Source organism: Ornithorhynchus anatinus, chromosome 11 (assembly GCF_004115215.2).
Source record: "Ornithorhynchus anatinus isolate Pmale09 chromosome 11, mOrnAna1.pri.v4, whole genome shotgun sequence".
Taxonomy (NCBI): Eukaryota; Metazoa; Chordata; class Mammalia; order Monotremata; family Ornithorhynchidae; genus Ornithorhynchus; species Ornithorhynchus anatinus.
Window position 1 is genome coordinate 55,759,942 of NC_041738.1, and position 18,050 is coordinate 55,777,991.

General features: G+C 55.6%; 1 protein-coding gene across 5 annotated transcripts in view; it reads left to right on the forward strand.

The window, feature by feature from the left end:
• The window catches only part of CADM1 (cell adhesion molecule 1), a 334,381-nt gene that overhangs the window by 297,830 nt on the left and 18,501 nt on the right, over window positions 1-18,050 (forward strand). For 2 of the 5 annotated variants that reach the window (XM_029074757.2, XM_039913615.1), the window contains exons 7-9: window positions 572-744; window positions 4,609-4,683; window positions 15,537-15,569. In XM_029074757.2, the coding sequence (XP_028930590.1) occupies window positions 572-744; window positions 4,609-4,683; window positions 15,537-15,569 (281 nt within the window). The remainder of the gene's footprint in view (window positions 1-571; window positions 745-4,608; window positions 4,684-15,536; window positions 15,570-18,050) is intronic. The other 3 variants (XM_039913616.1, XM_039913617.1, XM_039913618.1) reach the window with 2 other exon arrangements.

Below are 18,050 nucleotides of genomic sequence, written 5' to 3' on the forward strand. Positions count from 1 at the left end.
GAGAGCGCATTTCACCCAGGCAGAGCCGAGAAAGACAGCCATTTCTCCTGAGAAGCATCAAACCAGTTAAAAGGGCCATGTTGCTTATGAGCCAACATCTTTGAGTTTCAATTCCTAACTGCACGCTCCATCCACCACCAGCCTGGAGTCTAGTATGGTTTCATTTTTTTTTTCCATCTAACTTATGAGATGGTTAATGGTGGGCGAGCTCTCTCCTGTCTAGATTGGGGTGAAACCGCCCAGCAGGACAGAAAAGTAGATCGCACCAGTTGACCCTCCCATTTGTTTAGGATAAATTGTAAATAACGAGGTTCCTGCACACCACTGACTGGAAGACGCTTCTTCCCTAAAGCGGGAGGGGGAAGGAGAGAAGGTGATTCAGAGGATGAGTGGGAATTTGGGGAGAGGAGGAAGACTGTTTTGTTGCCTTAAATGTCACATGTGTCGTATCTCCTCGTGTGAGCCATCATGGTGGGGCGTGAGGAGGAGGAGTGGGAGCTGGATGTGGCTACTGTGGGGTGAGAGATGGTAATCCCACTTGTCTTTTTCCCCCCCTACCTCCTCCCCACAGGCCTGTGATGGTGTCTTGGGTGAGAGTAGATGACGATCTGCCTCAGCACGCTGTAGTGTCGGGGCCCAACCTGGTCATTAACAATCTCAACAAAACAGATAACGGAACCTACCGCTGCCAGGCGTCCAACGTAGTGGGGACCTCTCATTCGGATTACACGCTCTTTGTATACGGTACGTGCCAAGCCTGACCCCATCATCCCTTCCGCTCACCCCGTCGACCTCTCTCTCCCCTGACGTCCGGCACTGCCTTACACCACCGGTCCCGCTGCGGGAAAGTGCAGGGCGGGCGACGGGGGAGGTGGACCTGCCCCTCAGCCGGCGGGACCAGTCCGGAGCGCCACCCTCTCCAGCCGGGGCTGCGTGGTCGAGACCGTGGGCGGTGTCCTCCGGCGCAGCCTCCGTGAAGTCCTGGCGAGGAGTGGTGCTCTCCCTGTCCTCAGGGTGAGCAGGTGGGGCCCCGATCCCATCAGGCCCCTCTGCTCCCTGCGGGCAGCACTCAGAGGGCTCACCCACGGGAAAGCGGGGAACCTCCGGACGGTGAGCCCGGAGGACGCTGGAGGACGGCAGGCTCGGGAGGTTCCTCACTCCCCGATGCCCCGAGAGGCCGAGGACAGTTTTCCGGGACAATCCGGGAGCTTCCTCTTAGACCTTTTCAGGAATCATTTCTCCCCCGTGAAATCTAACTGTGCTGTTCCGGCAGAAGACTGGAGAGGACAGGCCTTGCAGTATGGCCTAGTGGAAAGAGCATGGGACTGGGAGTCAGAAGGACCTGGGTTCTAATGCCGACTCCGCTGCTTGTCCACTGTGACTTGGTCAAGTCACTTCACTTCTCTGTGCCTCAGTTCCCTCATCTGTAAAACGGGGATTAAGACTGTGATTCCTATGTAGGACAGGGACTGAGTCCAACCCAATTAACTTATATCTACCCCAGCGTTTAAAAGAATGCCTGGCACATAGTAAGCACTTAACAAATACCACTAATGTTATTATTATTATCATCATCTTTATCATTATTATCCTTCTTTCCCCCATTGCCCAGCCGGGGAGATTTCTGAATCAGGGTGTTTATTCAGTGCTCACTAAGGGACAAGCACGGGGGCAGATACAAGACCGGCAGTTCAGACACAGTCCCTGCCCCGCACACAGCCTCACAGGGCTCAGGCACAGTCATGGTAAAATTCGCAACAAATACACATTCAACAATCCAGAGCATCTAAAAATGATCCTGGAGGGTGAATCCTCAGGCCTCTCACTGCCTCCCTGCCCCAGGCTTGCCCGCTCATCCCAGGAGAGCCCCTAGGTGACTGGAGATCTGTTAGGCATCAGCGTTGACTCCCGGGGCCCGAGGGCTGGTCACCCCGGAGTGGGGGCTGGATTCTGGAGGGGACACAATCGCCGATGGAGGTGGGGGGGCGGAGCTGCCCACGAAGGGAGACCCTCGCTGCCCCACTCAGCGAAGCGGCAGACGGGTTTTGTGCCATGCCCAGCTCCTGGAATATCAGAGGGATGGGAAGAGGCTGGCTGACATGTTTCCGAGCCCAATTCTGTCCGGCACCCCGCCCGGCTACCCTGGCACCTTTAGCCCCAACACCATCTGCCCCGGGCGCAGGCATGGTGTGGCTGAAAGGACTCTGAGCCCATGTAGTGTGACTTTCAGCCACTCGGACCAGATGGCAGGACGGCCGGCTCGGTGGTGGCCAAGGTCATTGAAAGTGAGGGGCCCGGGCCGCCTGCAGGGTCAGGAGCTCCGGCTGAAGTCCGTTCACCCAGCCCACCTTGAGGTTCGCCACTGAAAATCCTCCCAGACCCCAGGCTTCCACAGGGGGAGGCGAAGCCCGGGTTCCTCCTGCAGGAAACACTGCTGCCCAGTCTGGACCGTTGTCACCGGACAAAGGTTTCCACCATTATTGTTCCCCTCCCGGACCGCAAGACCCCAAGCTGGTGGGAGTGAGGCAGGGTGGGTCTTCCCACCGAACTTGTTCATTCAAACTCTCTTCTCTGGGACGTTTCCCTGGGGCAGTGACTCCGCGGGGAAATTCCCCCGAGGAAACCGTGCCCCTTCGTCCCGAGTTCAACGCTGACTAGAGCTGGCAAATAGAGTTTCCCGCTCCTCCCGGGCAGCGAGTCGGCTTGTCGACCCCCGCTGGACAGCGGTCAGTCACTTAGAGCAGTGCGGAAGCCGAGAAGAATGTCACAGGATCGTGCTGTGTTTTCTCAGGGCTCTCCTCATCTTCCTCCAGGGTCACCATGAGTGTTGCCTGCCCACCGGACCCAGAGGCCTCTGGGAAATCTCGTGGGCAGCACGAGGTAGGAGGAGATGTGGTCAGGATGCCTTCCTGCCCCGGCCTCCTGTGCCAGGGAATGGTAGGGGTGACTTCAGAGGTTGGGGAGGCCTGACACAAATGGTTTTCTCCCAGGAAAACCAGGATGGAGAAAGCTTCCTAACTCAGTCGATCAATCGGTGATATTTATGAAACCCTGTGTGCAGAGCACTGAGCTCCTGAGGCAGACACTAACAGGGTCAGGAAAGGAGTAAACACAACCTGGCTTCACCCGCTCGACTCTGGGCTGGTGAAGTTGTGGGCCGTTCCATCCCTGGGCTAATCTGCAAGGTCCCTTTGGACGGTTGTGCTGTCGGCCGTTGCCTCCCGCTCCTAAAGCCCAACCCAAAAGGCCCAGCCTCCCGGCTGTGCGGGGGTGTCACCTTCCCTTCTTGGGGTAGGGGAGGGGGTGTGCCCAAGCAGCTCCGCGGGGGACGGAGAAGGAGGGGGAATTTGAAGTGGGATCATTTCCGTCCCCTCCCCCAGCCGGCACCAGGGTGAGGATTTTCGTGAAAGTCGCAGGAAGCCCATCCCCGTCCTCCCCCCGAACACAATGAAGGTGCAGCGTGTAATTAAAGTTTTGATGTATTAATTAGAGAAGTGGAGAACTCACTTGGTGATAAAAGGACACCAGATGCGGCGTGGAGGATAAGTTGACAGGACTTTAGAGAAAATTTCCAGTCAAAAGCCCGTGAATGATTTTATGCTCTGACAGAGCAGAAGGACTACCTAGTTCAAAGCTGGCGGACTACTTAACTTCATTCTGTTGGAGCCAATTAATTTTACCCCTTTCATTATACATCCCGCCCGCAAGAAGGTTGGAAGATTTGGAACTAGAGCGAGAGCCCTCTAGTAAACATTCAACTGAAGACTCCCTGTAGGGTTACTGGCTTGAAGGTCGAGGTAGTTTCTCTCCCCATCTCAGCCAGAAGGATAAAGTCGCATTTCGGCTTTATCCATTTGGTCTTGTTGAGGTCATGCAGGCTGTTACTATGGATGAGTTGAAAGATCCGCTGACTTTTGGAAAAAATCACATCTCGGTAAAAAATCTCGCATGCCCTTGAACTTGATATTTACTGGTGACATTCTCTCTTCTTTGTATTTACTACTGGTTCCCCGAGTAGTTTTCCCTTCCCGCTGAGATGTATCGATGGAGGGAAAGCAATGACGTGACCCCACCCAAGAGAGCCGTGAGCATGCTTGTGCCTGCGTGTCTGCTGTGGATGCGTGTTCCATTAACCTAGCGGGGTACCCCCTCCCCACCCCACCCCCCGCCCCCGTCCCCCGTTTGCAAATGCAAATGTTCGGAAGCGTCGACCGAGGCTTGGCTCTTCCGGCGTGGAGCCAGCCGGCCCGGCTGTTGAAGTTTTCAGGGTTACGAAGGCGCCCCGCTCCCCGTCCTCCCCCTCCCTTCTCCCCTCCTCCCCCCCTCCACCCGCTGTCTCACATCATTAACAAAACCTTTTTCTTTTTTCCTGTTTTAGCCTTTCCAAATAAGACCTCAGGATCCAATTAAAAGAAAAAAAAAATCTTAAAAAAAACAGCTTGAATTTTTCCAGCCTGGTTTCCGGGGGGCAGTCAACGGGGGAAGCATCAAACCAACACCTCAGCGTCCCCGTACCTTCGTTTTTATCACGATTGAGATCATTGTTGTGTTCAGCGTTGTGGGGGGTTTTAATTTGCCTTTTGATTTTCCTTTTTTTGTTTTATCCAGATCCCCCCACAACTCTCCCTCCCACCACCACCACCACAACCACCACCACCACCACCACCCCTATCATCGCCACAGGTACGGTACCCTTCATTACCATTGAAATTGTCCTGAATGTGTATTGTCTGACAGGAGCGAGTGCGTCCCCAATCCATTTCGGGTTCTTCCCCAGAACCTCCGTCTTCCCCGTCTTGGCAGCGTAAGAAAAACCCAGGCGTGACGCGGTGGAATTCCTGGGACAGCCGATCGAATCCTCTTGGTGCTTCTGGATCCCCCCGGACTAGGGGAGAAAGTCCGGGGATCAGTTTCCCCTGTGCGTTGAGGGCTCCGGACAGGGCCTTCCTCTTGGCCCGATGGGGGCCGCGTCTGGCCAGACACGGCTGCCCACGGCCCTCCCAGGTGATCAGCGTGGCGGGACCCGCGGCCTCTCTCCCGCCTCAGCGGGGTCACCCGGCTCTTCCCAACCTTTGCAGACAAGGCGGCGAGGTGGAGGATGGGGCCGAACACTCTCGGCATGTGGCCCCAGCTCCTTCCCACCCAGCCGCCTGGGCCACCTTCCTCCCCCCCGCAAGAGACTCTGCCCGCTCTCAACTCCGGGAACCCCCAAAGCCAGGGAAAGTTGAGATCTAATCGGCTCCCTCAGGGGCCGACTGGCACTGAGGCCTTCCGGGGGGTTTCTCTGGGCTTCTCCCAGAGATCAAAAAATCTGTGTCCCTTAATCTCTGCCTCCACTGCGAGGCAACCATCACCATCCCTTCGTTCTCTGGGTCGCGTCAACTTGGGCCATCTGTCTTGGAGGCGGGACACCCGACTGGGATGCTGTCCGGGATGGGCCTCCCCGACAGAAGCCACCAGGCCCGGCGCGTGACTTGAATTCTTTCACCTCCCCCTTTTTACCCTCCCTTCACCCCGGATCCTCTTGCGAACAGCTCTCCATCCCGTTCCCAGCCAGGAGTGGCTCTTTGCCGGAGGACCCGCTCCTTCAGCCAGCTCTTGCGGGCAGACTGGCCGCTTTGATTGCACCTCAGGGAAAGGGGCTCTCTCTCTTCCACCACTCTTCAACCAGTGGTGTTTATTGAGTGCTTACTGTGTGCAGACCACTGTACTAGGTGCTTGGCGGAGTGTAATACAGTAGTGTCGGTAGCCACGATCCCTCCCCTTAAATAGTTTTCGGTCTGCAGCCCGGCCACCTGAGCTGGCCACCTGGCTTTAGCGGTGGGCCCTGCGGAAAGCCCCTCGCTATCCCCCACATGTCCATCCCGTCTTCATTTGGCTCCTCCCACTCAATCCCCCTCCCGACCCGGGCCCTGTGCGGTCCCGCCAGCTGAACGCCAGGCTCACGTCCCCCGGCAGTCCCAGCTCGCCCGTTCCCCCCACCCCTTAGGCGGACTGACCGCCTAAGGGGAAATCGGAAAACGAGACAGCAGCAGCGCCGTTTCCTTCCCGCATCAGACGCCTCTTTATTTGAGTCTGCTGTCTGCCTCGGCCTCTCCCTCCCGGCCGTCGGCTATCTCCACTCTAGGTAATGCCAGATGATCTCACACGTGCACTTTCCCCTCTTGATGTGGAGTCGAACTCTCTCTCCACACGAAACGCATTTGCAGTAATGAACGCGCCAGCTCTCCCCGTCACCGAGGAGTAGTTAAACCGAAATTGCTACTAAAACAACTTGGTCGGATCCTTGCCTTGATGGATGTGAGATCTTCAAGGGTTACTGTGTCTTAACAAGCAGCTTTATATGTATTTATCTGGCCCCGAAGGCTGGGTCTGTACGCTCCCGGAATTTCCCATTTGCTCTTCTCCGCGAATAGATGAGAGGATACGTGGCACCGAATGATTCCAGGTTGGGTTACCAAAGGACCCGGCCGGCTGGCAGATTCAGATCTGTCTCTGAAATACGTTCCCGGCCACGTCTTGACGAATGGATCTCTAAATTAATTCTCCCTCCCTGGCTGGTGCGCTAGAGCCACCATTAGACTTAAAAGCCTCCTCAGCCGAATCCCAGCAACAGCGCCATAAAGCCCCCACGACAGACAGCCCGCCGTCGCCAGCTTCTTGTCTCCGGACACAGACGGGACCGGAGCCCCCGGGGCAGGGCGGAGGGGAGGGAGGGAGGCAGCGTGACCAGAGAGGCGTCCAGAGTCAGGGAGAGATGCGATGCGGTCCGTGGCCTTGTCCTCTCCATGAGGTATGGAGCCCATTCCACCCCCTCGGGCATAGGAATCTTGAAGCCCAAGTTGCCCTCACCTTTTCTGTCGGGAGGCCCGAGCAGCGGGGCAGTTAGCGGCTGTCTTGGGTTGGCCCGATCCGGTCTTGTCCCTCTGGGGACCAGGCCCAGCCCAGGAGACATCTTGGCAGGTGGTGACAGCGGTGAAGGTTCTGTGGGAGGGCCGGAGGGGCATCTCTCGGCCATCTTGACCGGCGGGGCCGGAAGAGCTCCAGGTGGAGACTCGCTCGCCCCTCCATTCCGGAGCAGCGTTCCCAGCGGGGGCCGGTGCCGGCCACGAGCTGGCCTGTGTTTGCTCTCAGTCCCCGCGGTTCCCTGCGTGTGCGTTGGTATTCCGGCCATCCCTTTGTGCTCAGCTGTTATCACTGGCGAGCCCTCTTTTTATCATTTCAAATTGTCCTTGTGGCTTTGTTCATTAAGATGTACGATATGATATGGTAGAGCAAACTGCATAATTTAAATTGCCCCCGGAGTCCTCTGTAGAAATACAGATTTTGGACAGCTGGTACTTTGGGGGAGATAAAACTTCCTCATGCAAACTCCTCTTGTCAGAGAAAATGAGAACAAAAGGAGCCCGCCGTGTTTACGTTTCCCCAGGGTGGGTTCTCCTCCTTCACTCTGTGTCTGTCCAGCTGTCTGTCTCTCTGTGTGGCCATTGCTGCCCCTCACCCTCACCCAGCTAGCCACAAAGGCCCGTGTCCAGCTGGACCATAGACCACCTCTCCCTCCTCGGTCCTGCGGATCTGGTTGCGGGGGGGGTACTGTCGGCAGGGCCGGGGGCGGCCTGAGCCACCTCAGCTTCTCAGAGCCGAACGTGGGCCAGAAGGAGCCCATTCCAGGGAGTCGCCCTTTTCCTATTGTGGCCATCGACTGGAAATCCCAGGTATTCTGCCCCCGGCAGAGCCCAAAGAGGAGAGCCATCACTGCCCACTCCGGTCACACCCAAAGGGCGGCTTCCTATCCCCAGAGCATGAACCGAGCACCAGGGCCAGAGGGCCACTTTCATGTTGCTTCTCGGGGTAGGAAACCACCGGCTGTGGGCAAATGGACCGTAACGACATGATGGCTCTGGGGCTTTCATGGTCCAGTGATCTGGCCCCTCTGGGATAGGCGAGGAGACCCAAGAGAGCGGCCAAGCCACCCACCCTTGGCTCGCGATCCTCTGTTTGGGACCCAGTGTCTTGCAAGCCCAGGCAGTTTGGGTACCTCGTGCCTGGCATCCGTTTGTGTTGTGAGTGGCGTGCAGGAAGGGCGAGTGCTGCCTTGGGCAGCAGCCAGTTGGGAGGACGAAATGGAAATGCAGCCTTTCTCCGGTGGGGCCGCCGTTCAGCGGGTCTCTGCAAATGGCGCCGGGCCTTCGGGGATCGTCCAGGTGGCATCCGGCAGGAAGCCCGAGGCGGCGAGGAGGGGGTCTGACATCCCGGGAAGGAAGGAGGGCCAGGCAGGGGAACCAGAGGCAGAGCCGGGGTGGACGGTGTAAGGGAGCCTGCCACTAAGCAGGGACAATGGAACCTGTTTGCGGGAAGCCCCCGCCTCCACACAGGTGCCCCTGACATCTCTTCCCCTCGGCCATCGGACAGTCCGAGCTGTGGGAGCCGTGGGGTGAGAGGCGGCCTCCAGGCCCCAGAACCCCCGCGCTTGGCCAGAGAAGGGGGAGGGGGTCACAGAGGGCATCGAGCCTGAAGAGGACCCGTCCCTCGGCCCCGACAACCCTGACCTAGCCCAGTCGGAGGCTCCCCAAGGCTCTGAGTATGTCCCTTCAGCAACAGCATTGGGGTGCCTCGAGCACCCCAGTCCTGGGCAGCCCCGGCTGGCTTCGCTTAAGGTGCCAGAGACAGAGGAGGGGGCAGCGGCCGTTTCAGCCGTGCCCTCCAGGACTCCTCCAGCTCCGGGCTCGAGCCTGCCATCCAGAGAAGGGAAGTCCCTCTGGAGACCAGCCAAATTCAATGGGAGAAAGTTCCTGGAGCCCGTGATTTGCAGCGGGGTTCAGGGGTGGGAGATGGCCCCTGACATGGAGAGGATGAATTTGATTTGGGGCTTTTCTCCGCCGATTCCTTTTCCCCTACCTAGTGTTCCCTGCTGGGAACATGCAGGAGACCAGGCGGCTGAGCCCGGAGATGTGGAGAGCTGTTCCCTCGGAGAACTCCTGAGGATTAGGAGAGCACTAGGTGGGTGGGGAGTGCCCCCTCCCGCGAATGAATAGGAGGGAGGGAGGGAAGGGCTGAGGCGGAGGAGTAGAGGGACACGAGGAAATAGTTGCAGACCGGAAGCCGTAGCTCCCAGAATAACCCAAGACCGCTTCTCTGAATGGCAGAAGCGGAGTTCAGTGAAGGAGCTGTTTGGCCTCCCAACCTGAACCATAGTAAGAATAATTATGGTATTTGTTAAGTACTTACTTGGTGTCAAGCAATGTTGTAAGCGTTGGGGTAGATATAAGTTAATCAGACACAGTCCTTGTCCTACATGGAGCTCATGGTCTAAGTGGAAGGGAGAACAGATATTGAATCCCCATTTTTCAGTTGAGGAGGCACAGAGAAGTGAAGTGACTTAGAAGGTCCCACAGCAGGCAAGTGGCAAAGCCTGGTTTAGAACCCAGGTCCTCTTACTCCCAGACCCGTGGTCTTTTCATTAGGCCTCGCTGTTTTTCTGAGCATGAGAATAATAGTAGTTGTGTTAAGCACTTATTACGTGCCAAGCACCGTACTGAGCACTAACGTAGTTACCTGATAATCAGGCAGGACACAGTCCCGGTCCCACCTGGGACTCATAGTCCAAGGACGACGGAGAACAGGTATTGAATGCTTGTTTTACAGATGAGGAAATTTAGGCAAAGAGAAGTGAAGTGACTTGCCCAAGGTCACACAACAGGCAAGTGGTGAAGCCAGTATTAGATCGCAGGTCTCTGACTCCCAGGCCTGTGCCCTTTCCACTACTCAACACTGCTTCTCTAAACATAGAAAATAACAGTTGTGTTAAGCACGTTCTTGTCAAGCGTTGTACTGAGCACTAAGGCGGATGCATTTTAAACAGGTTGGACACAGTCCCTCCTCCCCGTTGGGCTCACTAAGAGGGAGGGAGACTGGATTTTGAATGCCCATTATACAGATAAGGAAACTGAGGTACCGAGAACTAAAGTGAATCGCCCAGGTGGCCAAGTCGGAATTAGAACCCAGGTCCCAACTGCCAGTCCAACGCTCTGTCCTCTAGGCCAAGCTGTTTCCCTCCACTCCCCTTCCCACTAGGCTCATGCTTCCTTCTGCTCTCCACAACCACACAGGGCAGAGACAGCACCAGGATCTGGGGACCGTTTTCCATATTCGATGTACAGAACATATTCCGATTGTTCTGCAAACCACCTAGGGGACCAACGGAAGCATCACCGCAAAACACCTTCTCTGGGATTGCAGGGTAGGAATTCTCCTCCCAGCTCTGTCTCCCCTCCCCAGACCCCCTGCCCTCCCACAACCTGCCTGCTTTCCTGAGGGAGAAGCAGAGTTAAAAACAGAGGGGAACAGGGGCCTCAGCGGAGCCCAAGCCCACCTCCTCCCTCCTCCAGAAACTCCAGTTTAAAAGGAAGCGTAACACAGATCAGAGAGGATTCCTCCCCGAATCCAGAGGAAAGAGAGCACGGCGGGTCGGTGTTCTCCGATCTTCTCTTTCCGCCTTCCGGGGATTTTGGTGAGCCGGGCAAGAAAGCCCGCCCCGCACTTCCGAAATCCTGGCCTTACTTAACTCCAGCCCGGCTCTGGGAAGGGAATCCTCTGGGGAGAGGCGGGCTTTCAGACAAGGTGATAAAGCAGAAGGAAGGAGAATCTGATTAATCGCTGATCAAAGAACCTATTGATTCCAGATTGACTCAGGTTAAGAAAATAAACCGGAGAAGTGTGTTGAGTAAGCGCCCTGTGAGTTGCCTTGCCTGACGGGCAGAACAGGTGAATATGAATCCCGGATTCTGGGTTGGACGGGGGGTGGTCATACCCACCCACCTGGCTCCTCTGGAAGTGGGGGAACAGGACAGATTCCTTAGGAAGCTGGAGAGGGGGTGGCGAGTGTGGAACCTGCAGAGCGGCGGGGGAAGAAAAAACACTTCACAGGCCAGAGGGAGTACATTCATTTTCCTCCAGGACTTTCCTATTCACTGATGGCGCCCGTGGTGGCTGAGACTGAGGACTAATTTATGGATTAGTTTTAAACTCCCAGCCTGTCACACTCGGTGAACAAGTCTGAGTTGGAGCGAATCCATATGAAAGGATTAGAAGGGGCCACAGTGGAGTTTACACATGACTGTTTCAACTAATATTAGGCAGCCGTTTCCCACCTGGGAAGCGGGGTGCTTCCGGGAGGCAACACCGTCCCCTCTTTCGGGGGGCACTGGTGCACCTGTACCCATTCGGGGCTCATCCTTTCAAATTGGCAAACGGCCCTTGGGACTGGGTTGTATAACAAAGCACCGGGATAGTGGGAAACATGCTACTTTTGAGGAATAGGAATCCGTTCTCTTTGGAATTCTGGGAGCAATGGAACAACCCGGGATCCAGAAGCGAGTCTGAAAGACCGGGATTGCTTCCGGAGACCGCCGAAAATGAACGGACCCTAAATGTCTGTTGAGAAGCAGCAATGCCTAGTGGATAGAGCACAGACGTGGGAGTAAGAAGGATCTGGATTCTATTCCCAGCTCCTCCACTCGTCTACCATCAGATCTTGGGCAGATCTCTTCTCTGTGCCTTAGTTACCTCATCTGTCGAATGGGGATTAAGACTGTGAGCTCCATATGAGGCAGAGATTGTGTACAACCTGATTGACTTGTATCTACCCCAGCGCTTAGAACAGTGCCTGGCAAATAACCAATACCGGTGCTTGGCACATAGTAAGCGCTTAACAAATGCCATCATTATTATTACCATTTAAAAAAAAAAAGAGGACTTTCTTCTGGGATTAAAAATTAGGATAGAAGCCACAACCAAGCCCCGGAGGGGTTTAATCTCTGAATGCTTTAACTGACCTCAGGCTCTCTACCAGTCCTGCTTTCCTGTTGATGTCTGTTGACATCTCTCCGATTGGGTTTGTTTTTTCTGACCAAGTCCCTGTCCTCCACCTAGGAACAGTGTTTGTTCCTGGGCAGGAGGCGAACCTTTTGAAATGCGGTTTTTCCATGGTCCGCTCCTCTCCCTTGCCAGAGAATGATTTTGTGAACAACTTCCTTTCTGAAGGACAGCGGCTAAGCCGTTGCAAAAGGTTTCGCCCACGTGGGGCCCAGGACTAGTGATGAATGCGGAAGGGAAGCCCACAGCCGCCTGCCCCGAGGTCTCTTCCAGATGGCCAGGGGGACTCCTGTCTCACTGGGCCTGGAACGTCGGAGCCGATTCATTCCGCAGAACAGCTTTTCTGCTCGGGTAAAGCGCGGGCCCGAGGATGTGACCCAGCCGGGCCTAAGCAGACGACAGCCAGTGGGTGTCCGTGACTTCCGGTTTCTTCTCCAAGTTGGCGGTTGTTTTAATCGATGCTCGTGACACCTGGTTCCTTTCCAGCGCTTCCTTGCCCAATATCGCCCCAAGTCCATTTAGAAAGCGTCGAGTAACCGTGGACATGAGAGGGAAACGTCTCTCCGCCTCCTCTCCACCTTCCTTCCCTCCCCACCTCTCCCCACCACACACACCTCCCCATTCCAAATCTTCTTCTAGACTTTTCTGCCGGTCTGTGTTTCCTGCTGCCATCATCCACCCCATTGCTGATCCTGATTTTCCCATTCCAGCTGCCGTGACTGTGGTGTTTGATTTGGATTTCTCTGTTTGCTTTTAACGGCTTCTCCCCTCCCTCTGCTCCTCTCACCGCTCACCCCTCCCGGATCCCGCCGACGGGAAGGGAGCTGCACTGTGAAATTTCCTTCCCAATCTCCTTTCCAGCTCCCCCGCTTTCCCGCGAGGACCCGGCTCCCGGCTCCAGTTTCTTTCCCTCACTGCCCAGCCGTTCTCTGTCGTGTGGCAGGAAGACAGTAGACGAGGGGCCGTCGGTGGAAGCCGAGACGGCCCCGTTGAGGGTGTGAACCATCGACCGTTTCCCCTTCACACCTTCACACATATACACACACACACACACCTACGCCTACCTACCTCCCGGTCCGTTTTTCTCTAACCAACAATTCACTTGGCATTTCGGAAGTGTTGCCGCAGAAACCAGCCCAGCCTGTTCTTCTGACTTTAGTTCCGGGGAGGCTGCTCCGCCTCTCCACAAACGACCCGGCTGGTGTTGGGCTGCTAGTGGAACCGTGTGTGTTTGCGATGGTCCTCGGGCCCGACCCCGGGACCAATCAAACCCCCGCGCCACGTCAGCCTTGGTGTAGACTGTGTCGAACTGAACGTTTTTTTCTGTATTGTTTCTCCTCCGCTCTATTTAGCGTACAGACCTTGCATCTGTGAGTAACCACTGCGTATTTCTCTGTGGGTTTCACTTTTTTCCGTCTCCATCGACTCTCCGGAAATTCCGCTCTAAGTTCCTTCGGGCCCTCACTTCCCCATTGCTGGGGTGATCGCAATCTGCCGGCCGGGGGCCAAGGGGACACGCCCCCCCCACCATGACCTCACGGGCCTCCGCTCTAGGTGATCGGTCAATCGATGGTATTTAAGTGCTTTCTGGGTGCAGAGCACTGTGCAAAGCACTTGTGGGACTATAATACGATAGAGCTGGTAGACTCGATCCCTGCCCTCCGGGAGCTTACGGATGGACACTAAAATAAATCAGAGGCAGCGGGAAGCATCCGAGGGGCAGGTTCTTCCACAGAAACCTGTGTGCCGCCCTGGGCTCTGGACAATGAAACGTCACTAGGGATAGGACCTCCTCGGGCCTCCCTGGCACCTAGGGGGAAAGATGCTCAGAACCCCCAGGGATCCACAGCTGTCACAAACCGGCCCGGGTCAGGATCTCCCCTCCTCGCTCCAGCCCAGAGGGTTGAGTGGGAGCCCGAAGGGATGCCAGGGGGAGCGAGTGAAGCTGAGACCAAGGGGAGATTAAAATGGGTGGGAGGAGGGCAGGAATTTGGCCAGAAAGCTAGGTCTCCTGCCTCTGTTCACACTCCCATGCTCAAATGGCAAGGCAAACCCCCACCCCAAATGGAAAAGCTAGCAATGAAATTCACAATCTGACCTGGAGCCCCCTAAAGAAGTGACCGTGGAGACGAGTCAGGCCGGGAGATTGGGGGGACCGGAGACTGATTTCCACTGCCAGGGGACAGGGCCTGAAAGACGGCCTCTGCCTCAGAAAGACACGGCGGCAGATGAAAAAGCCCACGGTCCTGATCTCGAGGTAAACCTGAAGCAGGCTTACCCCATTCCTCCAGTTGATCCTCCAATTCCAATGGTGGCCACCCTGTCCCCGGTACACGACCCCCGAGGGGGATCCGTGTCCTGAGTCCAGGGGTGGTCAGCCCTGCGCGGTTCTCTGCAGCAGAAGAGGTAACCTTGGTCCCAGCAGATGGTAAAGGCTCATTCTCTTCTGGGATGGGCGTCTGTCTGGGCTGCAACCCAACTAGTAGTCTGACTCTGTGTGTCTGTGCGTATGTGCTTGTCTGTGTTGTGTTTGTGCATTTCTGTATTTGCAGGCGTGTCTGTGATTGTGTGTCGAGAGAACAAGATCCGGATAAACTTTGAATCTTCTTGTCTGGGTGTGTATTTGTGTTGGTGTGGTTCTGTGTGTGTGTGTTTGTTTGTTTGTGGTTGTGCCTGGGAACTTCTGGCAAGAAGGGAAGATCTGGACACATTTTGAATCTCTGTGTGTGAGAGTGTGTGTGTGTGTGTGTGTGTAGATGTGGTTTTGAGTGTGTGTTTGCGGGTGTGTCCACGAATGTGTGGTGAGAAGATGAAGTCCGGATAAATTTTTAATCTCCTTGTCTCTGTGTTGGTGTGATTTTTGTGTGTTAGTGGTTTCGCATGTGTATGTGTTTGTGTTTGCGGGTGTGTCTGTCAGTGGGTGGCGAGAGGACAAATCTGGACAAATCTTGAGTCTCCTTTGCCCCCGGTCTCCGGCCTGCCTGACTTCCCCTGCTCAATGCTGCTGAAATAATGAACTGGATGGAAAAGCGGAACCATGTGACAACACCCGCAGGTGTCTGGACATTCGCGGTTGGAAAGTCTCGAGAAACCGACCGAGTCATTGACTCCTAATTGGACCTCAAGGAGCCGGGCTACGGTCGGGGCGGAGGCGGAGGGGGTAGCGTGGGAGGGGGGTTGGGGAGGTGACCCAAGGCAGTGATTGACTGGAGGAGGCCGTGGTCCAGCTGGCCCTCCGGCCCAGGTTTTCTGTGGCAGACCTGAGTCTCCGTGCCCTAGAGCCATCGACCCCCTCCAGGTTTGCCCTGGTGTCTCCTGTCACTTTGCATGCCCCCCTCCCGCCCCCCGTCGCCCCGGCTCTGACACCCTCTCCCGCCTCCCCTCAACCCGCAGTACAGACCTTGGCAACCCCCACCTCTCCTCAGGAGTAAAGAATTTACCGTTCCCCTCACTGGCTCACAAGCTTTTGAGCTCAAGGCATGTCTGAAAACAGTGCAACTCACTTCAAATGCTTTTTGCTTTTCATTTATGATTGCTTGTCCCGCGATGTTCTTCGAAAGCTTGCTCATATATTCTCTGTTCCATTTCTTCCATTTTCCCTTTTTTTGCATGCCGTTCCTCCTGTTTCTCCCCTTCCTCCAATCCTCTGTTCCCGTGTGTAGACACATCAGCGACGACTGAGTCAGCAGCTCACGGTTGGTATCACGTTACTGTTTATCTATTTTCTCAGCCCTGCTGAGAGGCAAGGCAAGGCAAGCCTGGGGAAAATGTAGTCTTCGAGGGAAATGGCGTTTTCAGCAGGAGCCCCTCCTGACTCAACCGCCCCGATGCAGGCGAGCCAGGGCGTCCGGGTCTTGTCATTTCGGTTGGGCGCTCGGGAAGCCGGTCGCGGCTGGCCGGCCTGGAGAGAACCCTCGGAGGGCGGGAGGACTGGAGCGGGGAGGGGGCCCGTGTGGGCCAGAGGTTATCCAACCTTTGAATCCACGCAACTTTTGGGGGGAAGGGAGTAGGGGAGGCAAGATCAAACTTCCAGTCCACTTAGGGGGCTGTCTGACGCTATTTGCGGTATTTATCGAACGCCAGGTGCCAAGCACTGGGGCAGGATGATCAGGTGGGTCATGATCTCTGGCCCCCGGCCTGGGTGTCTTTCAATGCGGAGACCTCTCCGGGGGTCACCGTAGGGCTGAGGAGCAGGGAGAGGGTGGGTTCCCTCTCCTCATGCCCACGGGGAGTGTAATTAAACAGCGCAGGACCCTCCACCACTCCCTCAGAGCCGGTAAGCTGCCAGTCAATCCATCAGTCAATCATTGGTATCTCTTCAGCATCCACCGTGTGCGGAGCACTGTACTAAGCACTTGGGAGAGTACGAGAGAGTTAGTAGATGTGATCCCTGCCCTCGAGAAGCTTACGGTTTAGCGGGGGAGTCAGACCCTAAAAAAGATCGGAAAGATCACCCCCTCTTAGGTTCGGGACTCAAGATCTCCCCCCAACATGGCCCCGTTTCATTGCTGGCACTTCGGCCCCCACTGCAACTCCCGACTGGCAGTGCATCGCGGCAGAGTTTGCAACGTAATCCAGGACGGGTCCGATGCACCCAGGCCGGCCGTTGGCCGTCAAGTTATTCGGACAAAATCCACCGTGAGGGCATGTGGCCTCGATAGCTAACGATGTCCTGGCCCTCCCTGGGACCACGGCACAGGGCCTGGAATCCGCTGTCCAGTGGCCAGCAACCACTCCTGGGCAGTCAACCCAGGTTAGGTATTGAGCACTTACCATGTGCCAAGTACTGTGCAGAACACTATAAGCCAAGGTCATCGAGTCAGACACAGTCCCTGGCCCACACGGGGTTTCCAGTCTCATCCCCGTTTTGCAGATGGGGGGACTGAGACCCAGAAAGGTTAAGTGACTTGCCCAGGGTCACCCAGCAGGGAAGGGACAGAAGCAGGATTAGATCCCAAATCTTCCAACTACCGGGCCTCTTCCAGTCGCAGGTGATCGGTTCCCGTCCCGGGGACAGTCCGATACCGACTTCCCAGGGTGGGGTTTATCCGTGGCACTGGGAGCGTGAGGCAGAGTCTGGCCTCAACTCCTCCCTCGCCGGGACAGGCGCTGACCCACCCAGTTGTCCCACCACCAAGTGGGGCCACACAGGAGAGGCGTCTTGGCGTTTCCTCCTTGGGCCCTCACCCCCTCCCTCTCCTCCCAGCCGGGACAAGGAAGAGAAAAAGAGAAGAGAGAATCCGCTGTAAAATAACTCGAAGGGTCAGGCAAACTCGCAATCATGGGAAATCAATTAGGTATTAAACTTCAGATTTCTAAGGTAATGCCCCAAAGTGCTTACACCAACCCTGCCCCGGCACTCCATTAAGCTTGGTTATTTATAGGTTTAATCGTTCATTGAGCACTTCCTGGCTTTTATCGATTACTCTAGAGCCTTAAGGTTATTTTAATGTAGTTGGGGAGATTTTTGCTCCTGCTGCTTTTCAGATACTTTTAAAACCTGAGTCGCCAGCAGATGAACAGTGGAGTCCAGGTGGACGTCAAGATCCCCAAACGGGTGGCCGAATGTGGAGGGATGGAGATGCTCCCCACCATAGAGACTCGGCATGGCGTAGTGGACAGAGCAAGGTCTGGAAGTCAGAAAGTCATGGGTTCTAATCCCTACTGTGCCATTTTTTTGCTGAGACTTTGGGCAAGTCACTTTACTTCTCTGGGCCTCAGTACCCTCATCTATAAAATGGGGATTGAGACTGTGAGCCCCAAGTGGGACAGGGATTGCGTCCAACCTGCTTTGCTTGTCTCTACTCCGGCCGTTAGTACAGTGCCTGGCACATAGTAAGCGCTTAAATGCCGTAATTATTGTTATTATTCTAATGCTAGCTGTGCCACTTGTCTGCTGTGTGACCTTGGGCAAGTCACTTAACTTCTCTGTGCTTCAGTTGCCTCATCTGAAAAATGGGGATTGAGATTCTGAACCTCACGTGGGACAAGAGACTGTGTCCAACCCAGTTTTCTTGAATCCACCCCAGTGCTTAGTACAGTGCCTGGCATATAGTAAGCGCTTAACAAATACCATAATTATTATTTATTATTATTGTTCTTCCCCCTTCCATTTTCCAGTTTCCTAAGGTCCCCAAAGCCTCAACTTCTCCTTCCCAAGGGAGCCTCCACAGTAA